The sequence below is a fragment of the Lichenostomus cassidix genome, chromosome Z (assembly GCF_008360975.1).
Source record: "Lichenostomus cassidix isolate B80296 chromosome Z, HeHo_3.0, whole genome shotgun sequence".
In the NCBI taxonomy this organism is placed as follows: Eukaryota; Metazoa; Chordata; class Aves; order Passeriformes; family Meliphagidae; genus Lichenostomus; species Lichenostomus cassidix.
In genome coordinates this window covers 62,418,590-62,436,553 of record NC_139511.1, presented here as the reverse complement: position 1 = coordinate 62,436,553, position 17,964 = coordinate 62,418,590, and the positions used below count along the sequence as shown (strand labels likewise).

Genomic DNA, 17,964 nt, shown 5'->3' with positions numbered 1-17,964 from the left:
ACGTGTGGCTTATGCTGATAGAATGTGCTTTGATAAGAGAACAAAAATGTCATTTGTTTTGCTCTCTTATTTCCAGGGTAAAGGAGTGCTGCTGTCCTGTAATACCTAGTCCTAACAAGAGCAAAGTGCTGTCATTTAAAGAGTTTAAGGTAAGATCACCGAAATTCTAGAGTTTTTAATTTGTCCATTCTTTGCTTAGTAGACTTTCAAAAATATATTATTCTTGTGTTAACTACATTTAAAAATTAACTTCTTCTCAGTTTTTGTGTTGACTACCCTTAATCATTACACAAAAATTGGCACCATTTAATATTACCACATGGGGCTGCTGGTGTTCACTGAACATTAAGATGAGAGCAAGGAGTCAAGTACACCTAACAGCCCCTGCTGCCGTGTTCCAGTTGCTTCTGGCTCAGAGTAAAACCAGCACACATCAAAAACCTGGCAAAGAGTAGAGGAACATGGTTTCTTCTTCAAATATAATCATCATGAGTTTACATAAAAGAAATCTCTAAATAAATGGTCTGACAAATTTCACATAAAATACAGCTTCCATGGAACATCCTCTACATAGGTTTTCCTTCAAATTAATTTATTTGAAAAGTGCAAATAAAAATAGAAGTGTAAGATCATTGAAGTAATCACTCTCTTTTCTCTACTTTTGGGCATCTTTCATCGAGTAATTTTTTTGTTTAATGGTTCTCTTGTAGATGGGTTCTGAGAAAGTGCTGAAGATAAGTGACTGCACTCCTGATGTGCTAGCCATGGACAGTAAGGCTGAAGCTCAGAAGTTACATCCCATTACCTGGAGCCCATTATCTTCACCACCAACTGAAGATAAGATGGATGGCCACAATCCTTCCCGGATTTACCCTAGTGAAAATGTAGCGAGAGACTTTCCACCCACACCTACAGCTCATTGTTTTGAAAATTTTGCTTATCTTTCTCCTCTTGAGGCTGAATCTGATCCCTACCAAATTCCAGAGACGCTGGAAGCAAACAAGGCAGGTCTGGCAGTGGTGCCATACCAGCCACACTGCTATTTAGATATTTTGCATGAAGATGCAGCCTCAACCACCAGAGAAACAGCTGAGAGAAAGAATGGTCAGAGATACATCTCACAAACGGATGCAGGCTGCCTGGGGGGGAGGCTTTGATGGTCTGTCCTACAGTGAGTCCATCCAGTGTCTGGTTACACAATATAAGGGAGAACTTCTAAAACCATAACCACTTATTTTGCTTAGGGCTCTCATGAGCCCAACGGCCCTACTTCCATTAACACAGCAAAGCTGTTGTTTCTGGACTAGTTTTGAGTTCTGATTTGAACACAGGAATTATGTGTGCTGTGATTCCATTACAAGTTTTGGGCATTATATAAGATTTATAGGCTGGTTTGTGGCCTGTATTATGCAGAAAGTTACATCACAGCAGTCTGTCATAGCTTGATGCAGAGAATTCCTGTGTTTTGCAGACTAAACATTTTTTCACAAAGTAGTAGAGCAAGTTAAACAAAGGGGAAGGTTGTTCTGCCCCAGGGGTGTATTTCACGGGCAGTGTAGTCCGGCCACCCCACCCAGTGGCTACCGTGCTGCTGGGTGTGGAGCACTACTCAGCCCAGTCACACCGGGGGCTGGGTTGTATTTTCTCTCTCTCAAATGTTGTAAGGCATCGTGATGGAAGCGTTACCTGCACACAGTGTGGCACTCTCCTAGAAGATTGGAAGGAACTTTGACTTCTCCAGGAGTGCTACCCACAGCATCCAAATCCAATGATCATCCTGCTTTTACTTCACCTGTCTCCTAACTACAATTGATGGGTGAAAGCGCACAGAAAACATATTTTATAGGGAAGACTTTGCTTCCATTTCTCATCACTGGGGATCCTCACACTTCTGCGTTCTCTGCCTGAAAGAACCCTTTAAAATCATCATGACTATACATTAAAGAGATGGAGGGAGTTAGGTGGAAAGGATTTACTTTTCCAGAAGGACAGCTGTTTGCAGAGGTGGTACCATGGCACAGTCTCTCTGCTTGTGCACATGACCTGAACTTTTGGCATTAATCCCTGTACTTCCATAGCAGGCCCCAACCAACCAACCAGGCTGGTCAGAAGCACAGGTGCATGAATCCCATTTGTGAAGAACATCATATTCAGGCTGCGTACTAGCTAAATCTCTTAACACTACTTTTGCATGTATTAAAAAACTACCAAAAATATTTATTGTAACACTCAGAGTCTCTACAGTAGGCAGCAATGCATTTGGTCTTTCATTCTGATTTCAGAAAGTTGTACATTTGTAATTAAGCACTATACTTGGAATTGTAGCTGAAGGTCTCACCGGGTTTACTTCCTTAGTGCACAAGGAACCCTTTGGTTTTGCCTCCTTACGTTTGGAATCTGTCACAAATCGATGGTTTCAACTTAAGAGCACAAAGTGGTTCTCAAAGGTGAAAATAACGAAGGGTGCCTGACAATTTTATATTCAGCTTGTTTGCTAAAATGCAGTTACTTGCTTTCCCTGTGTTTAGTTAGCTAATCACACTTCCTATAAAGTAGGCAGCTGCAGACAGAAGTGAGTTCTGATACAGAACCACATTTAGTTTTTATACTGCTGCTTGTTGTAATGTTGTAGATGTAATGTTGTAATGTTGTAGATGTAATGTTGTAATGTTGTAGTGTTGTAAAGTCCTCAAGCTGTGTTGCAACAGGAAAACCAGTAAGGCCTTGCACAGCCTGTGGGCTGAGACAAGGACTGATTGCAGAGGGAGAAGTCTTCACTCAGGAGAAGGGGAGGTACAAAGATACGGACACAGAGAGGGGTAGCTGTGGCTGGGAGGCGTCCAGTGCAGACTGGGCCGTGTCCATCTGTGAGCAGTGCATGAGTGCAGGTGGCTCACACACTGACTGGAGAAGCAGAGTTCACAGCATGGTGCTTCCTTTCAGTCTCCAGCCAGCCTCCTGGCTGGGCACATTGCACTGAAGGGCAGAGAACAGCGAGGGTAAGGGAGAAGGCTGATGCTATTTGATGGATAAATCCTAGGGAAACTTCCTCCCCTTACCTGAACCTCTTCTTTGAGTTACAGTGAATTTGAAAGCTTGATACCACAGTATGCTTACAGCTTGGAACATTGCTTTCTCCAAAGTGCTTCATCACATATGTACTCGTATAGCTTAAAAGTTTTACTGCTAGAAAAAAGGCCAGTAAACAGAAGGGAGCGGTTTTGTCACTATAAATACAAAACATCTGAGCTTTGCATTTCAGAAAAAGGCCTGTTTATTCTAAAATGTTGAAAAGGTATCCTAAGTTAAGAGTTATGTAGCTAAGGAGTTCTGATATAGATGTCAGTCAAGGAAATCAGACTACTCTACAAGACATTTTAAATTTTGACATTGCTGCAGCTCCTCATGCCAGACAGGACAGCTGCAATCAAGCACAATTCCCTGCTTTGAAAAAGCTGCTGTCACTGGCTTGGCTGCAGCGATTCTGCCCAGGAAGTGAGTGAAGGGGTGTGTGAGTGTGTGGGTTCAGCCAGTTGCACCTTCCTGACGGGGTTAGACACGTGGGCCTGCTGAGCTCCCACTTCTCAGGCCCTTGGTCCTTCCCGGGAGATCCTGCTCAGAGGAAATTCCATTATCTGGATGCACGTTCCAGATTGCGGGGAGAAGGAGGAGCCAGCTCCTCTTTCCGTGCAAACCCTTCTGCTTCCTGGGCCTGATGGGTGGTGTTTTGTGAAACCTTCTGTGCATAAAAGCATGGAAATGGAATAGTCAGGAAGTATAATGCCTTTGTGCCAGTCAAAAGGCACAGTCAGGGCACCAGAAATGAAGATTAGAGAAGTATGCTGGCATGAGTGGGGAAGCGTGTATAATTTTTATATATTAAAACATCTGTCTTGCATTAATGGTTGAGTGAGTTCAAAACTGTAATCCTCTTTGTTTATAATTCAACTTCCACAGCTGTTGTTGAAATGCTAATACTTAAACCATAATATAATAAAAAAATTATACCCAGTATGTTAAATTTTTAAAATAAAAATGGTGTGTGAACTCTTGAAGAATCTCTTTTTATCTTACAAAGCATTAATATAAAATACATTTTTGACAAAAAACTTTATCTGGGAAGCTTCTGATTGTTCTAGTTAACCTGTAACTTACAAATATAAAATTCTAACACCTTTCTAGTGCTGAGAGGTACATATGAGACCAGAACAGCTATAAGAAGTTTAAGTACATTTTATTAACAATGCATCCCTTTGATAAGACTACACTTCAGGAGGCCTTTAATGCTCATTGACATGAACTGTACACAGTATACAAAAAAAAAAAAAAAAAAAAAGAAAAAGGAAAAAGAAAACCACGAAAAAATCGAAGTGGGCAATACCATTCTGGGACAAGCCTCTGTTTAAATTATACACAGCTCAATGCAATATTCTTACGTAAAATATATAAATACTTTTTCTTCCTATGTTACAGGTATACAATATAAATCAGATTTCAATGTCTGTTCAGTGACCTACAAACACTAGAACCTCCAAATATGTAGCAGCGTATTACTAAACAAAAAAAAAAAAAAGACCACACAGGACAGGGAGAGTAAGTACTGAGTACTGAGATTTTTCTAGATTCCTACCCTCAGATCAAATGATTAATTTAGGTAATCTCTTGTAATGCAGTTTTAGGGATGCTGACAGCCCAGTATTGGAACAATTTTTCAATTAGATTTACAAAGTGTAAAGCCTTTTTGCCCTTTAGACATAACATCTTGTGCTGAAATACCCTATTCTGTGGCAAAATGACATGGTTACATTTTTTGGCATAACTTACATATTGCAAATAAAATAGTGTATTTTAAAAAGCAACTCAAGCAAAATGTGCAATTTTTGCATGCTGTGACATTACTGTCCATCTACGCTACAAAATAGCCCAAAGAAAATCCACATTCCTTAATGAATATAAATCTGTTGAAAATAAAACTATCCAGGGAACCAGCATCAGGAGTTAAACAAAAACCAAGGAGACTGGAGACCTCCAGAAAAATAAAACCATGGTTTTTAGCATGCTCTCAAAAGTCTTTTACAGTTCTAAGATTTTGCTCTCACATCATATACCTTTCATAAGCACACAATAACAGCAGTGTGACTTAAAAAAAAATAAATTGCTGGACCTGCTTTCAATTGGCTCCAGCGAATCTCAGAGTAACAGGACTGTGGGGAGGCGAGCAGGACCTCAGAGATGTTCCAGAGCCTGGTGAGAATTCTTCCACTCTGCGCCACCTGAGGAATTCTCACGTTCTCTTACTAGCTTTGCCAGCTTCCTGCAGCCCAAACAGCCAAATACCAAGTCCAGGACACAGACTGCAAAGCAGCAGCAACTCTTCCATCCCTCACTCGGTTTTGATTATTGTCTGCTTCTTGAACCTTACTCTTCAGGCACCTAGTAAAGGTGCTTTGGTTTTGTTTTCATTCTCACTGCAAACCACAACTCTTTCAGGGCCACTACATATGTTTCAAAATAAAATGAGAAAAAAACAAGCACGATTTTCACAGGTGCCTTATATATGTTTATAAGGATAGCTTACCTCAGTGTGCTGAGCCACTGCACCCGCAACTACTGAATTGTTTAGAATTCCACTTTGGGAAAAAACACCACCACCCCACAAAGAGAGCGCATTTAGGGTAGGTTTGTCAGATGTCAGTCAAGTAAGAACTGTCAGATGAGGAAAAGCAACTGTTTCAAGCACAACTTGCCAAGGGCCCCACCTACAAGTTGGGAACTTCAAAACCTGCCCATTTCCAGCTCCAAGTGATGTCCACAACAGCTGGGAGCATTCTGCATCTTTGAATTTCAGAGAGGTGAGAAGTTCTCTCTCTCCAAAACAGGACTCTCAGTACCCAGTCTTGTCTTCCTTCCCTCCCTCCATGGAGAGGACCAGGCCCTGGTGGAGGTGCTTGGGTGCCTGTCAGTCAGCTCTCTGCCCTTTGGAAAGGGCTCCCCTTTCCCTTGACTGTAAAAGCAGACTAAGACAATCAGACAGCTGCTGCTGCAGGCTAATTGTGCTGCTAATTGTTCCACCAGCAGCCCCTCCTTCCCACAACAGCTTCCACCCCTGAGCCGTGTAAGCAAGTTGAGTCCTTGACGAAATTTCTTTGCTACAGCAATCAAACTGCATTTGTGTATGGTGTAAGTGAATGCTACACACATTACCATTTATTGAGCAGTATCACCAATCACTCAGACTGGAAATATAAAAAGTGGGTGGTCTGTCAGCTTCCCTAGGAGAGGTGGAAGAGATTTTTTATTAGGGCTAATATAAGCACAACCATTATTTACTACAGCTTTCTTTCAAAGTTTTATCGTGATACAAATCAAACCCCAAAATAAGAACTTTGAAAGGGACATTTGGAAAAAAAGAGAACTACAGAATTAGAAATTCACAGTTTATAACTACGCCAATATAAATTTCCTTCAAAAACAGTATCCCCTTCATTTGCCAATTAAAGTGAAACATCAATGTGAGCTTAATGTCAGTGTGTAAATTAATTTTCTAGAAATGTATGTTATGTACAATATAGACTTTACATCCTTGATGCATACTTGTTGAAATCTACTGACACTCATACACTTTCAGAAGAAAAATCATGCTTTATAACTGAATTTGCAGCCATAATTTTTTATGTCAAGTTTCTGTTGTCATGGATCCCCACACAAGCAAGTAATTCAGAACACATGAGCATTTCAGAATGGAGATTCTTTCAAAAGTATATTTGCTTACCTTTTTATAATCAGCGGCCTTCCTATGATGCTTTCTACATTAAGTGCTATGGGTTAAACTTAACAAATGAACAGAGGTGGGTTTTTTAAATACAGGTGATAAAACTTGGTTTTTTTGCCTTAACTGCAGAAAAATAACATGGAGTTGTTTGATGTAACCCCATTTAGTTATTAAAACAAATCTCTTCTACTCTAGCCTAACTGAGGTAGTGTTTGAAACTACTGTATAACATATGCTATCCCCATTTGTGGGAAAACTACATTATTTTCCTTTGGAGTTTATACCACTATTTGGTCTACTGTGATTGACATTTTGGTTTTACAGAAGCATTTATTTCTTATGACCAGAAGTCCAATAGTTACTGGTGTGGTGTGTATTCTAAACACTTCCAACATGTCTTGCCACATAGACGTATTATTTGTGTCAATGACCATAGAAGAGTTCAATCAGGTTTTTTTTGTTCCTTCTTTCGGTGGGAACTCATGAAAAGATAATTTTAGGAACTAAATTTGACTTACGAGCAGCAACTTACAATCTGCTTTACCAAAACCTGATGGTATGCAGTGCACATAAGAATTCAGTGAAGTGATAGCTGCAAAGCAGTGCTTATGTGGCATGATGAAATTTCCAGTAAGAACAAAAAAATCCTATGTTTCACTAGGAATTGTGTGTTACTGTTCACAGGGCTACTTATTGAAATCTCCAGTAGCATAGCTAGTAAGAACAGAGTTACGAGCATCAGGATAAATTTCACTTAAGTATTAATCTGACAATTATAAAAAAATGGTAGAAGTGAATGGATAAAAATACGTTCTACTTAGTACAGTCCAGCTGAATTATTCACCTATATCAAAATCAAAGGGTAATCCCTTCTATTACAGGCATTCTAACAAAGGTGGCCATGCTACTGTATATACACATTTGCATATATTTATACTACCTTTATATAAAGGCTTCTGAATCTTTAGATCCATGATAAAAGTGACAGGGATTCCTATTTTTTTTTTTAGCTTGCACTTACTAGTTTAGAAACTGCACTAGTAGCATGATAAGAGGCAACTACTTCAATCATTACCAGTCACTGTATCATTTAACTTTTGCAACAAGTCTTAAATACCAGTACAAAATTATAAGTACGGCTGCTCCAAAATTTGTTACTTAAGGCTTTTCACTACAATTATTAGTACTATCTGATGCTTGATCACTAATTCACTGAAAATTCAAATAAACCTTTGTTTTTATAAAAAGCTGTTTCTATGTAACTTGGAAAACACTCATACTTATGTCTCCTCACAAAACCTGCAATGATTAAATGTGTTCAAGTTCAGTTTATACAATATTTGCTTATCTGATACAAATCATGCTTTTTAAAGGATTGTACTTGAGTAAGACCCACATTTGTACTACGTGAGCACGAGTGTAGAAACTGCAAAAACATGCATAGTATTGAGGGAAAACAATCTGATTTCAGCATTTTAAGTTTTAAATGATTTGGTTTTTGAAAATCAAATTGTAGTGAAAATCCTTAACTGGTTCAGATAAGATATATGTATGTAAATGCAATGAAATCGAAGAGACAGCTAAAAAAATGTCTTACAACTATAGCAATATTAAAATAACTTAATGAAACCTCAGATTCAGAGGCATCTCTTTCTGTCTGAAGTTACAAATCCCCAAAGTAGTGTTATAAACAGTACAAAAATCAACAGAGAAGGGCTAACAATCCCCTGGTGCCCACAACTACAGCATGGCTCCCCATTGCTGGCAGTGGAATGCACCCCCATCTCTCTGATTCCTGGTATCCAGGGTTTAAAAAGCAAGGCATCATTCTGCTTCTCTGGAACAGAATCGGAAGTCAATTAAAAATGTCTCTGCAAGTTGTCCTATGTCATCGTAATTTATGGTAGAAAATGAAATGAAAACTTGTGGAGGTGTTCAGTGCTTGGCTCTTGCATATACTGGTAATTACTATTATTAAAACTAAGGTAATGTCTAATAAATCCCCAAAGGGCTCAAATGACTGTGCCAGTAATTGGTTGAGGAAGAAAATGTTTTCAGTTCAGTCTTCAGGTACCAGTAGCTTCTGGAAGCTTTCGAAGATGATGTTCCAAGCTTTTTATCCAGTCAGTGGGAGGTTGTCTGAGCATTTCAAAGTGTGTATGCAAAGCACTGCCTGAGCAGAGGTCAGGACTCAGCTGATGCATCGATTACAGGCTGTTTTGTTGGGGTTGCTAAAATAGCCTCTGCTTCCTCATGCATCTAAAAGAAAAGGGTGGAGTATTAATATTGCTAGAACTTTTATTCAGGAGACATCATAAAATGTTCTCCTTTAGAATGTACCTATCTGAAAGTATCTTCTACTCAGGACACGGAACCTGCACCCAGCCAGCCACTTTGGTACATTCAGTGCACATGAACCCTTGACTTACCTGCAAGAACTGAACATCTTGAAAGAGCTCCTGAATGAACCTCCGGGATGGAAGTCGAAATGTACAATGTGCTAACAGGTAGGACACCTCAGAGTAAAGGCATATGTCATCAAATGCTTGAGGATACTTCTCCTTAATTCTGAGTAACAGAATAAATAAAATTTTATAAGTCTGGAACATATTTCCAAAAATGCCCCAAACTTTTTCAATTAGATTGTGATCATTAATTCTTCAGTAATAGGCATTATAAATCCTAGAGCTGACTAAGCAAGAAAACCAGAACAGACAGCATTACTTTGTACAAAATTGGAAGAAATCTACACTAATGAGATGAAACAGAATGTATAACTTATAAGTTGTACAGAATTACTAAGATTGCCTAGTCTTAAAATAACATGTAGAAAGAGAACAGTGTATCAAGTAATTGGCATCCTCATGTACAGCACTCATAAAAATATGAAAAAGATTAATCTTTTAAACCTGTAAGCATTTTTGAAATTAAACTACATATTTCTGCATTTTCTTCTAGCAGTTGTCAGTTTTCAAGGTCACAAGCCCAAAAATCTAAATGTTAAAACATTTAGTCCCTAGATTTACATTCCTATATTTGAACGTTTTATAAAATAAATTATTTTCAGGAGTTTTACTCTTGCTTAAAGTAGAGCTGTGTTTCTCAAGAAGTTTGCTTCTGTACTTACCTATTATTCAGCATAAATAAAAAAAAATATTAGCTTCCTTTTTAAAGATACATGGTATATTAGGTATGTAATTAACCACAGCTGAATTACCCATTTTAAAAAGTCTGGTTAAGAGTAAAACACTAAACACAGAGCAAAAATGTTAAGATTATTTGTTTAGCTTTTACATTACATTCAATCATATTCGCCTAACAATTTTTGAGAAGTCAGATAATTCACTTTCCCTGAGATCTTAAGAGAATACATATGCCTAAATATTGCTAAAGCATCTGTTAATGTATTGAACTTACGTCAGAAGTCCAGTTTCATGGCCCTTAGTTCCTACTGAGCTGCTCAGATTGATAACTAAACGCAAGACCTCTTTCCGCAGAAGTATCCTGCACACTGGTGTGTCATCTGGGATTGACTTTACTCCTGGAAAAACCAATCAAACAGCATGGATTTAAACCGAATTGTCTTTCACTGCTGTGTAAGTCTGTTTATGCATTCCATACACGGACACACATTTATATATGTATTCCGAACTACCAAAAAATATTTCTATTGAAATTAAAACTCAAAACGCCACTCTTTTCAGGAATTTATCGGTTTACCTTTTCAAAATAGTTCTACCATTTCAAAGAAAAATATGCAAGATGAAGTTACAGTGGTATTGCTACCATTATATCATGTTGCAAACTGGATGAACTTCTATCAGACAAAAGAGAATTTAAAAATCAGCTACTTCATAAGAAATTATCATAATTCAAAATGTAATACACAATTATTAAAAAAGCCTGTCTTTCTCTTTACAATAATTCAGTAATTCTTAGAAGTTTTTTTTAAACTAACACCAGCGTGGGGGAAAAAAAGGCAATCAATTCTGCAACCTGCAGAAACACTGCATAGCAAAGGGAGAAGAGTTAGAACTATGTTCTCCCGCCTGCATATGGATGATGTTTTTATTCAAATTTGTTTGGTTTTTGTTTAATAAGAAGCATTACTTTGTTCCAGTATACATAAGTAAAATATAATATTTTCACAATACTTAAAATATACTTGATTAGTGATAGTCTCTAATAATCACAAGGCTTTCAGACTTACCTAACACAAGCTCTGTACTCTTGGTGCTGCTGGCTGAACCATGGGATACTGCATCACTACAGCCTGAAATTCCAGAAAATTTGGAGGAATGCACATCTAAGTGATTGTGAATGGTCTGCCCACACCAGTCAGTATATGGAATGTCTGAAAAATCTGACACAAATAAGATGTTGCACCTTTGTTATTCACACTTTCCTCAATTCACATGCTTTTGTTATTTTTCAAGAACAACAAACATGCAAGCTACTGATGCACTAAGTACTATGCACAAAATCAGCTGGGAACTACTGTTGAATTTTAGACAAATCATACTCAAACTCTTCCAAAACTGATTTTTTTTTTAATCTTAAAACACACAAGTGTCTTTTCTAGACAATGATGGGAGCCTAAGAAATCACCACACATAGTGCTGTTACTGATATATCTGTGCTCCATTTTATGTAACACAATACAGAAGCTCTTGCATATGCAGACTTCTTTTTGTTCACACAACTGTCACAGGTGTTTGCAAAAAGGGCTCTGGCAAGAGCCAGGCTCTTCTGCACCTGTAACTAGAGCTGGAATTTAATTTGCCATCCGTTCTCACTACTGAACTCAACCTCCAGCGCAGCCCTCTGAGCCACTCCTCACATTTGTCCATCACCCTCCTTGCCAACATTGCTACTAATGAATGTCTAACACTGGTGCAAGCCAGTGAAGATTCCTAAGTATCCACTACTGGATTATTTTTTCATCACAGGCATTGACAAAAGGCTGGAAGTTCTGCAGAGGAGGTTAGAAAAAATAACTCTGAATCTCAACATATGAGGGAAAATGACTGAATACCGTAAATTACAGCTCAACTTCAACAGACTACTCAGATTTCTTTCATTGTGTTTTATGGTACAGACTTGATGTCAGACTTTTCATTGTTTGAACAGCAAGTGTCAATTTTCAGAATACACATTTTAAGTATGAAATAAGGTTTCAGATTATTTGACATGCTCTTACAAATATTAAAAAAAAAAAAATGCAGGCACCTACTCCTACTAACACTAGAAAGTGGAAAGCTAGAAATTACCATATCAATGCCACTGGTTGCATAGTGAGCTTATTAGAGACATAATTTTAATATCAATAGTCAGTTAAACAAAAATCCTTCCAGATTATTTAAAGATTAACAAAATCCAGTATGTTCACTCAATTTTATCACACTTCTCCCCTAGGAACACTAACCTGTACGATTATACGAAGAGCTCACTTTGGTATTAGGCTGATAACCCAGAATTTGAATGCAGACACAGTAAAGACAGTTCTCATCTGTGTGCTCCTGGAGCCCTGTATCCTCTGTGCCTTCTAAAAACTGAGAGGCATCTGAACGACTGGTATTCATGATTTCTGTGAGACTGATCTGCTGGCGGAGCATCTGAAAAGGGCTTTTGACAACATCACTCGCACCGGATGGAAGACCTGTAGATAAGAATTAGTTATCAAAAAAACCCCACAAAACCAAGCAACCGACACTAACTCTTTCAATTAATTTCCACTTTCAAGCCTTTTAAAGCTGGGGATGGAGTGCATGTGAAGACCTATAAAGTTTTTTTTTTTTGAGTGGCTAAGCTCCTAAGATTGTTAGCATTTGAGAAAGAGATGTCTCATTTTAGTCCCAACTTATTACACATAACAAAACATTGCAAAGGACAGAATTCAACCTCTAAGCACAAATACTGTAAGAAGGTAAGTGGGAAATCCTGACATGATACCAACGTTACTAATACCCATGTAACACCAATACATTGCCAATTTTCATAGTGTCAAATGAGATTAATACAACAATATACCAGAAGTTGAAATTTCACATGCAGCAACGCAAATACAAACACAATTTAAAAAACTGTAACTTAGTGGCTGTGACAGGAAGAAACTAGACTCAGCAATGTAGAAACAAGCAGAAGACACTTTAGTGACATGCTCTTCCCTGGGTGGAAAAAACAAACAAATATGACTTTGAACAAGAGTTACTTTACATTGAGACTTAGCAAACTATAGAAATACACTTCAGGGAAAATCAACTTTGAGTATAATACTAACATGAAAGGAAAAAGAAGGCAGGACAACAGCTATCCTGAACTATTAAAAAAACAGGATCAAGGCTTCTTGTTTTCAGTTGAAAGGACACATACTAAGACCCTACAGATTTTTAACTTATGTGGAGTAAAAAGGAGGTGCATTCCAGAGCAGCCCAGGCATTCAAACACTTGCACTTCTCTTGTTGCATTGCCGTCACTGATCAATTGCCATGGACACATCACAGAAAGACAAAATTAACTTTCTGAAATACACATCTAACACCATGACAAGTTTCTATAAATTAATTAGAGGGAAAATAGTTCAATACATGGGATTCATATTTTTCTAAGCTTAGATTTTCTTACTTCCTTTAACACAGTATCACTACCAGCCTTTGAGCAGCATCAGCTAACATTGTCAGAGATACGCAGACTTTCCTCCATTTTTTAGACCAGGGCCAAACTTTGAAGCAACACATTAGATCAAACCAAATAAAACAGGGAACTAATGGCCTGCTATTCTGATTCCCGAATACAGTTCTCAAAACTTATCAGCCAAAAATGGAATTTTCTGTAAAGAAAAATTAACAAATAAATGAACAACCCACCCAATGTACCAATAAACAACAGAAAGGTACAGGAGAGAAATAAAAGCAGTACCTCCTGAATCAGATGTAAAGACCCTAGATCCATGCTCATCAAATGGAGGTGCAGTTTTCTTCTGGAAATATGGAGTTTCTTTTACCTGGAATATCCAAGTGAAAATTAAAATTAACACAGGTGATAATCATACACGAAAGGAAAACAGATTTTAGGAGGAAATAAAATGCTGTCTATCTTTTACTTCAGGAAAAAGACATCACTAGAGGAAGAAATTAAGAATGAGCTCCTGAGTACTAAAGAAAAGCCAAATGAGAAAAATACACATTTTTGAATGAACATTTATTAACAAAGGCTTATGAACAGTTAGTAAATGTTAAAACAGTAGTAACAGGCTGTAAGGAAATCAGTGACCCACAGTGGCTATTCATAATCTGTCCATGATCACTGCACACCACTAGAGATCTTGGGAATGCAGTACAAAAACAACCACGACATCTAAAATGCTGCTTGTAGGATGTAGAGTTGGGATGCACTTCAACTACAAAAAGATCTGAGAGAGAAGAAATGAGGTAACAAATATGCCACAAAGACTGTGTAGGAGAAAGAAAAGGTAGTCATCTCACAAAGGAAAAAGAAAAGCAGATATATGATATAGCATGCCTTTGCTCTATGTTTAGCAATTTTTTGAGATTAGTAAGAAAGTTATTTAGATTTGAAAGGCAAAGACTAAGTAAACTGAAGATAAGGAAGCCCACTGATTTACCTTTGACATAGACCATGTCCTGGTTTTGATAATTAAAGAGTATTAAACCCTGTGATGCATCAGTTTGCATAATGGGAATGTGTTTCTACCAAGTAGAAAGAGGAAAGGAATTGCTGAAAATAATCTGTTCTAACAAATATATGTATCTTTGAGATTAAGTAAAGATAATACAATTTAACACTATAATGATATATATAAAAATAATCTATTATTTAATACAGATCACAGTCGCAGGAAGTTAACTGTGTGATTATGCATATATTTTATAGGTGGCTGATGAACATATCAATTGTTGGTTGGCTAAAGCAGAATTAACAAAGGTCCACAGACTATGCTAATTTTAGTATAAAAGCCAAATGTCAACTAAAAATCTTATGACAGCACATTTATGTCACCACTGTTCACCACGCCTCTAACACAGTCTTTGTCATTATTTGACTTTAACACAAACTAGCCTAGTGATCTTGTGTAAGCAGGTTAGAAGAACAGTTAGAAAACAAACTCTCATTCTCCAAAATGCATTTCTTTAAAGTATCAGATCAATTTTTCCTCATTTCTCTAGATGTAATCTATGTCTGATGAAAAGACAGCAGTTGACTGCCTTTCGGTACAAAAATGCAAATGAACCAGATCAGTGAATGTCGCTGTTGAGCCGCTAGCAGAGAAAAGACCCGAGTTCTCAGTGTGGAAAGAAAGAGAGAATTTATTATTTTGATTTCAATATATATAGACTTTTCAGAGGTCGCCCAGATTGGTCAGCCAGAAACCTCCCCCTAGGGCTGATTGGCCAGGCCTGAACTGTCCAAATCTTGAGACACTGTTTAAAAAACATCCAAACTTCATCTTTGTTTATAAAACACAACGGAATGTTCTCATGAAAAAGACCTGTGCTAGCCACAAGTGAACACATACATACCTGAAATATTTCGTTGATATCCACTGGGAGAGCAAGGCCAATGTAATCATCAGAGCTACCATAGGTAGCGTTAGAAACCATGGAGCGAACAGATGAGGAACGCTGAAGTGTGTTTTGGTTAATAGGACTTAATAAATCTTCTTTATCTAACGAAGCATAACTTAAAGCTTTCATGAATCTGTAACATGGAAACAAATCACAATTTTAGTAACTCTCTCATTTTGGCACATTAAACATAAGGACTGCTGACACAAAAACCATCCTCATCTTCCCACCGTTGATCCCAGAACTTGTTAGGGCAAATTACAGCTACAGATTAATTGCTTTTTCTGCCTCATATTGTCTGCCTCATATTTGTCAGTTCCTAGAGTACTAATTTCTTCTTTGTAATTCTTGGTACAGGAATTCCTGCCCATCCTGCAGGCCCATGCGCTTTCTTCAGCGTTGTAGGTTTTGAATATTTACAGCCCAGACGGAGTCAGTAGAGATGTGGGCTTCTAAATCTCATTTTGAAATGCACCTATGTACTAAATGTGTATTTTCTGGATATTCATGAGCTCCGAGCTGAGCAGGCATATCCCTGCAAAGGCACACCTTGAGCCTACCAGTGATACAAGGAACATTTTTGTTCCTGTACCCCAAAGGAATGACCCATTAGGTCACCCAAGCATGGAGGAAGTATTTGCTCCACATGAATGCCCAAAGAACAAACTCAAACCTACACGGCAAGCAGAGCTGACTGTGACAAATAGCTCAAAGAACAAAGAAAGAAACAGAATGGGAAAGTGACACAGGAGAGAGGAGGCTGGAGAACGAGTCCTCAGTGCTGACCAGAGCCCTGATGATGGAAATTTCACATTTGGCCATATGTCATTTTACTTCTCAACAAACATAAAAGCCTAAAAATGTTTTCTGCTAATCAGTCTATATGTCCTATACGCAGTGGCTTAAAGCTTCCTAGTAAAAAGATATACCTCAGTTAATTTTTATTGCAAATTATGATATACTGGCAAGTAATGTGAACATTTGACTTTCTGGCTTTTTGCCTTTAAAGTTGTTTTCTATCAATTTTTTCTTTTAGATGGGCAATAAAGTGTCCTCTTGTCCCTACAAAAGGAATTTATATTGAGATAAAATTAAATTATCAAAGTCTCACCATGTAAGGTTCAAGAAATTATTATGCAATAGAAATGCACAAAACACAACTTAGAGGATATCAGTAGTTTTCTTGTTGCTAATTCTGACCAATGCTAGTGACAATAGCTGTGGACTCACAAGAGAAGTCAAGCCATATTTCAAAAAAAGAGGGAAAAGACCTCAAGTTGTGCCAGATGTGATTTAGATTGGATATTAAGTAAAACTTCTTCCCTGAAACTGTTGTCAAGCATTGGTACAGTCTGCCCAGGGAAGTGGTTGAGTTGCCATGCCTGAAGACATTTAAATGATGCGCAGATGTGTAAGAACATGGTTTAGTGAAGGACTTGGGAGTGTTGTGTTAATAGCTGGACTCAATCTTAAAGGTCTTTTCCAACCTAAACAACTGTGTAATCATAAAACTCAAAACGTTACCAACTGCATTTAATACTAAATAAAACATTCTACAATTACTCCCAACATAAAATTAAAGATAGAATTATTAATCCTAAATGTTTGTCCCTGCTTCTCCTAGAAAAACTAACAGATATACCATTAGTAGTGATAAACACCACAAAATTTTCATGTAAGAGTGTCTGTGAGTGATAGAGTGACAGCCACAATCAAGATCCAAGACACGCACATTAACATTTCTGGCTGGTCCTTAGACAAAGGTGGGAAATTTAGCCTTACAAAACAATTTATGCAAAGAAAAAGGCTTTTTATCTCTCTGAATGAAAACATCGCAAAAATAAATCTATGGCTGTTAGTTGCTACCAACACATGAAATTTTCAATAAACCACAGATCAATGTTTTCTGAAGACTAACAGAAAAATTGATTTGGCAGATATAAAGGACAGAATTTTTCTTTCTAGTTTATTATTTAAACAGCAGTTAAGGACATTTCTAGCTGTAATAGTAACCATAGCCTGAATTTATTTGTAAACATAATATGAAATTATAAGGACCATAATTTTTCAGTGGAGACCTAGCACAACCAGCAAGAAAAATGCATGTACTAGTTTCACTGCAGTCTTTCCAATCAGTTATGAGTAACTAACACAATCTGAATATCTTTTTGAGTATGTATGTCTGCAATTATTTAACCTTCTCAGAGATGCATGCACTCCAGTCATTTCAGTTCAGTGCTAAGCAGGTCAGCCCAAATCCTTGACTCTATCTACTGACACAAGAGAACATGAACAGCTAAGCACCAAGAATAGTCAGTATGAGATTGCATGAAGGATCAAAGCCCATTGCAGCGAGGCTGCTCTGCACATCAAGGGCATGACTGCAAGGAATGGTAAAATGTTACTTACAGCCATTACAGAACCTGTACCACCACTGAAATGACACCCACTTGTTCCTGCACTGGCACAGAATAGCAGTAACACAGCAAGGAATAGCTCTTCCAATTTCCAGGGTAATGCAAGTTAACTACTAAATCATCCTTAATTTAACCAGCATACTCGATCTACTTCTAACTTACTCGAACAAAGGCACCTTTCATGGCATCT

General features: G+C 37.7%; 2 protein-coding genes across 5 annotated transcripts in view; one reads left to right on the top strand and one right to left on the bottom strand.

The window, feature by feature from the left end:
- Positions 1 to 2,650, top strand: part of OSMR (oncostatin M receptor) — a 29,924-nt gene extending 27,274 nt beyond the window's left edge. For all 4 annotated transcript variants that reach the window (XM_085042677.1, XM_085042675.1, XM_085042676.1 and 1 more), the window contains 2 exons: positions 77 to 149; positions 711 to 2,650. In XM_085042677.1, the coding sequence (XP_084898803.1) occupies positions 77 to 149; positions 711 to 1,157 (520 nt within the window). In that variant the 3' untranslated portion in view covers positions 1,158 to 2,650. The remainder of the gene's footprint in view (positions 1 to 76; positions 150 to 710) is intronic.
- A 1,567-nt stretch (positions 2,651 to 4,217) lies between these two features.
- Positions 4,218 to 17,964, bottom strand: part of RICTOR (RPTOR independent companion of MTOR complex 2) — a 77,353-nt gene continuing 63,606 nt past the window's right edge. Inside the window, exons 32-38 of the mRNA XM_085042674.1 lie at positions 15,313 to 15,490; positions 13,691 to 13,775; positions 12,198 to 12,431; positions 10,983 to 11,135; positions 10,190 to 10,313; positions 9,202 to 9,340; positions 4,218 to 9,031 (exon numbers count right to left, since the gene is read on the bottom strand). Coding sequence (XP_084898800.1) covers positions 8,957 to 9,031; positions 9,202 to 9,340; positions 10,190 to 10,313; positions 10,983 to 11,135; positions 12,198 to 12,431; positions 13,691 to 13,775; positions 15,313 to 15,490 — 988 coding nt within the window. The 3' untranslated portion in view covers positions 4,218 to 8,956. The remainder of the gene's footprint in view (positions 9,032 to 9,201; positions 9,341 to 10,189; positions 10,314 to 10,982; positions 11,136 to 12,197; positions 12,432 to 13,690; positions 13,776 to 15,312; positions 15,491 to 17,964) is intronic.